This window comes from Saccopteryx bilineata, chromosome 1 (genome assembly GCF_036850765.1).
Source record: "Saccopteryx bilineata isolate mSacBil1 chromosome 1, mSacBil1_pri_phased_curated, whole genome shotgun sequence".
In the NCBI taxonomy this organism is placed as follows: Eukaryota; Metazoa; Chordata; class Mammalia; order Chiroptera; family Emballonuridae; genus Saccopteryx; species Saccopteryx bilineata.
This window is the reverse complement of record NC_089490.1, coordinates 351216859-351224461: the sequence shown is the minus strand read 5'-3', so window position 1 is coordinate 351224461 and position 7603 is coordinate 351216859. Positions and strand designations below refer to the sequence as shown.

At 38.7% G+C, this 7603-nt stretch overlaps 1 protein-coding gene and 1 pseudogene across 1 annotated transcript; one reads left to right on the top strand and one right to left on the bottom strand.

Annotated features, from left to right (window-relative positions):
* The first annotated feature begins 331 nt into the window (after positions 1–331).
* Positions 332–7391, top strand: LOC136320622 (olfactory receptor 51I2-like). Its single transcript, XM_066253782.1, has 3 exons — positions 332–380; positions 5665–5804; positions 6413–7391. The coding sequence occupies exon 3, from the start codon at positions 6441–6443 to the stop codon at positions 7389–7391; it is 951 nt and encodes a 316-aa protein (XP_066109879.1). The 5' UTR covers positions 332–380; positions 5665–5804; positions 6413–6440.
* Positions 1286–1864, bottom strand: LOC136320623 (nascent polypeptide-associated complex subunit alpha pseudogene; annotated as a pseudogene).
* Positions 7392–7603: the final 212 nt, after the last annotated feature.

The window sequence follows — 7603 nt, the reverse complement described above, 5'->3', positions numbered from 1 at the left end:
TGAGACTTAACAATTAGAGTTTAGATGGGGAGATGTTGCCATGGAGCTTCAGGACTTTGTCTCCATCCTACGTTTCATCACAAGAAGGAGTTGGAATTTTACTTTCTCTGTGGATAGAGAGCAGTGTCTCCAGGAGACATGCTTTTTTTTTTTTTCTCTCAAGGGAAAATGTAGTCCCCCTTCTTTTCCTATCACCAGCACAGCATCACAATTAGGCTAAGCAGGACCCCAGAGGCTCTGACATCTGGGAGCTCTCATTCAGAAACATAAAGTTGTTCTCCTCTCTTGGCTAGTGCCGGCCAGAGGCCCATTCTTAGTGTCATTGTGAACTCTTGCCTTCTGTCTTTTAACTCAACTGTCACTTCTCAAAGCTTACTCAGGTAACCTGCTTGCTTGTGTCTTCTAGGTATATGCACCGAAAGTGTGTTTCTGGCCACAATTCTGTTTGTGCCTCTCTGTGCTTCTTTTAGTCTCTTTCATGCCTCTGTATCTTTGATGAGTCTTTGTCGAGGTATATTTATATGTTTGTATACTTAGCCATGATGTGTTTGGCCTCTGATGGAGAGGTTTAGGACAGAAGAATCCTTAAATTTTATTTTTGTGCAGGTTTTCTACAAAAAGAGTACTATTCATTCACATTCCCTTGCATTCTTCTAAATACTTTCAATAAAACTTTCAGGGTCTGCTTTAGCAGTGAAAGACACATAATGATCTCATCTCAAGGACTGAGAACTTGGCTCTGTTTTGGCAACACAAATCACAGCCATGATATTCTCAGGGTCATGGGATAGGAGAGACTTGGACAGTCTGAAACACCAGGCTTGAGGACAGAAGAAGAGTTGAAAAGGCATTTAATCCCAATTAAACAGATGCTAGAATTTTTCTTTGGCATTGCTATCAAAGGTTTTTCAGTCTTTGCTTGAACATCTTCACTGACCAGAACATATTATCTCCTCATGCAGCTTTGACTCAGAAAAACCTTCCTTCCTTACCTGAGCCACAAACTGTCTCCCTGTGATTTCTACCTATCACTCACTACCCGTTGAGCCCACACCACCCCTGCATCTTCTACAGTCTTCTCTTCTCAAAACACATCTTCACTGGTTCATTAAGTGTTTTTTTTTCTATCCTACAGGAAGCCATAACTTTATGAACGATAGAAAGAAATTTTAAACCAAACTGAAGTTACTCATTTGAAACACCAAGAAAAGGTCCTTATTTTTAGATGGTTGTGTTGTTAATTCCATAATAGTATTTATTTACAATATATTATTGTTGTTATGCTTCAGGGCTTGGACTGCCTTTGCTCTCAACACATTTGCTTGTGATATAATCAATTTTATGTCCTTAATTTCCACACCTGTTTTGTCAACCTCTTTCTCTTTACTTTCCTCTTGTACAGTTGGAGTCCTGTGTTTTACTGAATGTTTGAGCCAGCTTTCTCTTAAATAAAATTTTTCAGCCGTCATTAGCTGTGTTTGCGAAGATAAATCGTTGATCTTGGCTTCCCCAACAACCTCGAAAGTATCTGAAGCTGGCTCTTGTAGACATCTGGTTTTGTGATAACCAAGAGGCTATCCTTAGACATTAGTAATTTCTGTAACCTGTAAGGACCCAGTTTGGACATAGCCTTCTGTGCCTTCTTTTCACTCTGATTCTGTTTGGCTTTACTGGTTGGTTCTTCATTGATTTCAGCTGCTGCTGCCAGCTGGGCTTGTTGTGTGGTTGCCTGTGTGGAATATTGTTCCTTGAGCTCTGGTCCTGATTCATCACTGTCGGATTCTGTTCCAGACCCAGCCTCAGCCTGGGGCTGTGGCAACTCCTGCTTTGTAGCAGGGACAGTTTTTGTGACTTCACTGGGCATTTTGTGTGGGGAACACAGAAACAAGATGGCAGCAGAAAGGGCCTTAATTGCTTTTTAAGTGACTTGATCCTATTTGCCTTTGAGTGTGTCTCAGTTGATTTAACTCTAATCTGCATTATTAAACCCAGAACTGAATGACCTTCTGTTATGGCTCTGAGAAGTATTTCCATGCTTTTATTAATTCCTAATCTTTAAGCATGTCTTGGTGTTAGAATCATGAAGTGCTCTGGAGACAAGGATGAACTGGGCACAAGTCTAACCCTAAATGTGCCCAAAGTATGACAAGGAGAACAGAGGTGTAAATGTAATTCTAAGAAAATAGGAAAAGTCCTTATAAAATGATCTGAAGTCATGGATGAGAAATTTATTATTTCTTTTTAAAAAGCTACAGATAAAAGTTTGAGTATGAATAATAGTAAGAGTTTAAAATATCAATACAAGACAGAGAAAGACAATGTAAGTAGAAAAAAGAAGAAAGGATAGAATTATAAATTATATTTTCGAACATATTATTTTCTAAATAAACTACCTCTATTAATAATGCCTAAAATATATTAGTTTTTTTTAAAAGATTTTTATTTATTCATTTTAGAGAGAGAAGAGAAAGAGAAATAGAAAAGGGGAGGTGCGGGAAGCATTGACTCCCATATGTGCCTTGATTAGGCAAGTCCAGGGTTTCGAACTGGAGACCACAGCATTCCAGGTAGACACTTTATCCACTGTGCCACCGCAGGTCAGGCCATTAATTTTTTGTAAGCTGCATGTCACATTGTTGACTCATATTAAACTTACTATCCATGAGACACACTGAAGGATGACTTGTGCTGAGGAAAACAATAATCAGCTACTTTGAGTAACTAAAAGAATTAGGATAGATAATCTGAAAAAAAGGAAGATTACATGATATTATTATGATTGACACTTTCAGATACTATTTATTGATTCAAGTTTTTATTAATGCAGTTAAATGTTTATTAAGCATCTGCGATGTACCTGATCCTGTGCTAGGATTAAGTATATAAGAATCAAAAATTTTTTAAAGAGCAGCCAATACCAAACTTACTTTGATGGAGTTTACACTCTGGAAATATAGGCATTAAATAAACAATTACACAAGTGTATGCATATTTACAAATTAAGATGTGTTTCACAAGAAAATAACAGATACTATGGAAAAACAATATTTACTTGAAGCCTAAAACGATTATCGTGTCTCTTGTGTCTGCAACATTATGTATAATGTGGAAGAAGTAGGTTCAAGTCCAATATAAGGAAGGATTTTATAAGGCAATGCAATCTAACCAAAATAATGGCTTTAGGTGCAATGAGCTCCCCAGCATTGGTAGTCTTCAAGCTGAGTGTGGGCTTGATAAAGATAATGAGAAGTTGGATCTCTCAGTGGGTATAAGATTGGACTCTGGTTTCAGGTTCGAGAAAGACTGTCAAATTGACAACTGAATCAGTGGATTTCTGAGAGGGGGCCACTTTAGAAGTATCTTTCACCTGATTCCCAGTTGGCATATAAGACAGGGGAAGAAAAATATTATCTGCATTTTGTCCTTTTCTCTGCCTATAAAAATAAAGATTATCAACTTCTCCAGTATCTGTCCCTTCTTCCTACTTAGGTAGCATTAGCTTTAGAAAGCTGGTTGTTGAGCTTCATAGGAAAGACCACAGAATATACAGTTTGGAGAACTTGATTCTATTCTCAGCTTAGCCACTCACTGGTTTAAAGCAAGTCACTTAGCATGTTTGTTATAGGATTGCTATGAGGATAATGAGGCAACTGCCTCTCTGGTTATCATTTCTTGTAGCTATGCTCTCTTGCCCTTTTTATTCCCCATCTTGTACATTCTTCCACCATGACATGGGTCATGACTAGTGTTTTCAAGCTTTACCTTTACTTCCTGTCCAAGATGTGGTTTTACTAGTGGCAGGAAGTTTCAGGTAAGGCAGATAAAGACTGAATCCAGATGAAACAGTTAGATAAATCCTCAAATTGCTCCTACTAGGCCCTTCTCTGTTTTTGGGTTCACTTATAAGGAAGTGATATGCAATGCTAGCCCTAAACTTAGGTTAACTCTGAGGGCACCACCCTGGAGTATTAGAAGCAAACCCAAGTTTGTTTAAAAGAACTCCATCTGAAGAATCTAGCAGACGGTGAAACACAGAGGAATGTTTAACCCACAGGTCAGGAGTGGGGTTGGTAGGTTATTTAAAAAACAAGAAAAAAAAGGAAGGTTTGGGCGGCACTAAAACAATGTCACTATAAAGTAACTAAAATGTCACCAAGTGGGTCTGGAGTGCTTTTTAACTTTGAGTTCACCTTGGAGCTTTAAAAAATACTGGTATTATGTACCACATTCAGAGATTCCAATTTAATCAGTAAAGAGTATTACCTGGGCAGTGGGATTTTAACTCAGCTGGTGATCGGTATTTGTAGCCAAGGTTGAGAACCCCTGATCTGCAAGGCAGAATCAAGGAACATTAATGGATAAAAGTCCAAGCAAATATATTTCACCTTTCAGGAAGTTGTTAACTTTGAGGGAAGCAGAGATAGAATGCATGGGACTTCTTTAGGGACTTTGAAAAGAGGTGCATGAAGAAAGGGTTTGAAATTGAAGAGTAAGAGAATGTAGGTTCTGGGGTTATTCTCACTGTTACATTGTCCGTGTGTTTTTCCATGATTAACTCTTTGTATTCCCTGAGCTAGCCACATCTGCTCCTAACTGTTTATCCATTCTAACAGCATTTCCATTAAACTCGTTGGCTATATGGATCATTTCACATCAACATTGGGTAACTGCAGGATAAATAAGTGATAATGAATCAGTGAATTTTACAACCAAGTCAGCTGAAAAAGTGAATAAACGGGTGATTAGAGAAAATTCAGTTCTTATACCAATTGTAGCTTCATCTTTCAATCTCATATTTTCAAAATTTACTTTATAAATTTAATTTATAATATTTTATTACATAATGTTATATTATATTACTTTACACTGTATTATATTATATATTATTTTTACCTTCTGGTTGGTATTTAGATATTTTATTCTGATCTCTTGAACACTAATGGTGTCCTTTATCTCTGTGTCTTGGAACTCTTCATGGATTCCAGATCACATCTGCTATTTTAAAGCCACTGCCTCTTTATTTAATAGCCTTTTTGAATACTCTTTTTAAACTCAGAGTTCACTTGTATATTAGTATAATTTTCATGGAATATCTATATCCTTTAACTCTTTATTTATATTTGTCCATTTTGAACTTTCTAACACCAGTGTTTCTGCTTTATTCAAAACATCCCCACCCCCTCTGTGAGGAACACAAAGATTACCATTTTCCCAGACTCTGTATTTTCTCAGACCTGCATTGATAAAGCTACAACTCAGTTCTTTCTTATGACTCCTCTAAATCAGCCTTGATTTTACTCCCATATCTATAGTGAAATGAGAACATCACTACATAAAGAGTCTGTGGTTCTAAACTATCACCCAGGCTCTGCAGAAATTGAATCTTAGGTTTTGGTATATTACTCACTCTTCCTCTCTTGGTCTTAATAGCTCCCTAAGACTAAAATAGCTTATATTTATTCAGTGTTTCATATGACATACAATATCTTGTCTACCTTTATAACAACCATATAAGGCAGATATTATCTTTTCTTTTCCTTTCTTTTGAGAGAGAAAAAGAGTGAGAGAGAGAGAAAGAAAGAAAGGAGAGAGAGAAAAAACATCAATTCATTGTTCCATGTAGTTGTGCATCCATTGATTGCTCCTCATATGTACTTTGATCAGGATGAACTGGTGACCTCGAGCTCAAGCCAGTGGCCTCAGGCCCAAGCAGGCCACTCTGGGCTCCAACCAGCAACCTCGGGACTAAACCAGCAACTTTGGCACCCCCAGGTTGATGCCTTATCCAGTGTTCCACCGGACAGGTGAGGCAGATGTATTTTTATCCTTAGTTTACAAATGAACACACAGAGGCTTGGGAAAGTTAGTTTAGCTGCTTAAGGTCATGCTGAGAATAAACTGTAAATCAGGCTTCAAAGTAAAGTCTGTCAGAATCCATTGTGGAGCTCTAAAACCATGAGCATACTATGTTAATTTTCTCATTTGCTTCCTTATATACAAATAAGAGAATAGTGTTATTATTATCTCTGTTTTATAAGTTAAAAAAAAGAACAAACAGACTTTGGATCAGAGTATAAATAAGTTATCCACATGACACAGTAACTGGCTGAGTATGAATTTTGATCCAGTTATGATATATTCCTGTGTTTCTGCTCTTTTTAAGTTATGCTGTCTGTCATATGATTGTATAGTCTCAAATATCTTCATTACATGTAAAATTTTAGGAATTTTGCAGTCAGGAGAGAAGAGGAGGTGAGAAGAAAATGTCTGTTATATTTTTACTCATAATGATGTAAACGACTGCAACTTTCCCAACCTCCTTTCATCTCCCTCCTTCAGCCTTTAAGGGCAGCTGCTGAGGCAGAAGACCTTAGAGGTGGGAACTACCTTTGTCTTGTTTTTTAAATGTCAGGTGAAGACTGATCTTTGCTGTTGGTGACATGGGAGCCAAGAACAATGGAAGTCTTGATGTCCTATCTGTCTTTCTGACTGGAATCCCAGGCTTGGAGGCCCAACATGGCTGGTTTTCCATCCTTTTCTTCACCATGTACATTGTGGCCATTGTGGGCAATGGCCTAATCATGGCAGCAGTGAAAGTGGACCCTGCCTTACATGAGCCCATGTACCTGTTTCTCTCCATGTTGGCTGTGGCTGAGGTGGGTGTCTCTGTGTCTACACTGCCCACTGTCATGGGCATTCTTTGGTTTGATGCTCGCCAGATTGACTTTGATGGTTGTCTGTCTCAGATGTTCTTCATTCACACTTTCTCATGCATGGAATCGGGAGTCCTCTTGGCCATGAGTTATGACCGCTTTGTAGCCATCTACAACCCACTGCGCTATACAGCCATACTGACCCTGCCCCGCATTATCTGCATGGGTCTGGGCATTACACTGAAGAGTGTGACACTCATGGCCTCCCTTCCAATCCTTTTGAGGCAGCTGCCCTACTGCCACATTAACATCCTTTCCCACTCTTACTGCCTGCACTCAGACCTGATCCAGCTGCCTTGTGCTGATACTAAGCTCAATAGCATCTTGGGTTTGGCCATTGTCCTAGCCACTTTTGGACTGGACTCACTATTCATTGTGGTTTCTTATGTACTGATTCTTTGCACAGTGTTAGACATAGCTTCTGGGGAAGGACAGCGGAAAGCTCTAAACACGTGTGTGTCACACATCTGTGCAGTGATTGTGTACTATGTGCCTATGATTGGTGTATCTGTGATGCATCGTGCTGCTAAGCATGCCTCACCCCTGGTCCACACACTCATGTCTAGCATCTACCTCTTTGTGCCTCCTGTGCTCAACCCCATCATTTATAGCATCAAGACCAAGCCAGTTCGACAGCGAATCACCACTTTTTTTTCTTGCAAGAGAGAATTGTTTTGAATCACTTCAGAAAGGAATAGGAACTTTGAATCAGTCCACAAACTCTGATGGTTTTCTGCTGTACACAAAGCTCTACACTAGGCATTTTGAGGTAGAATAGAAACAAGATATTCAAAGTATTGACATAGGCTTGAATCTAAATCACAAGAACTATCCCCAGTCCTTCCCATCTCACATCTATCAATCAATGCACATGTGTCTTTGTTAAGTGC

What these genes read in the sequence shown, in the direction of transcription:
- LOC136320622 (XM_066253782.1), top strand. Translation starts at nt 6,441, where the DNA reads ATGGGAGCCAAGAACAATGGAAGTCTTGATGTCCTATCTGTCTTTCTG.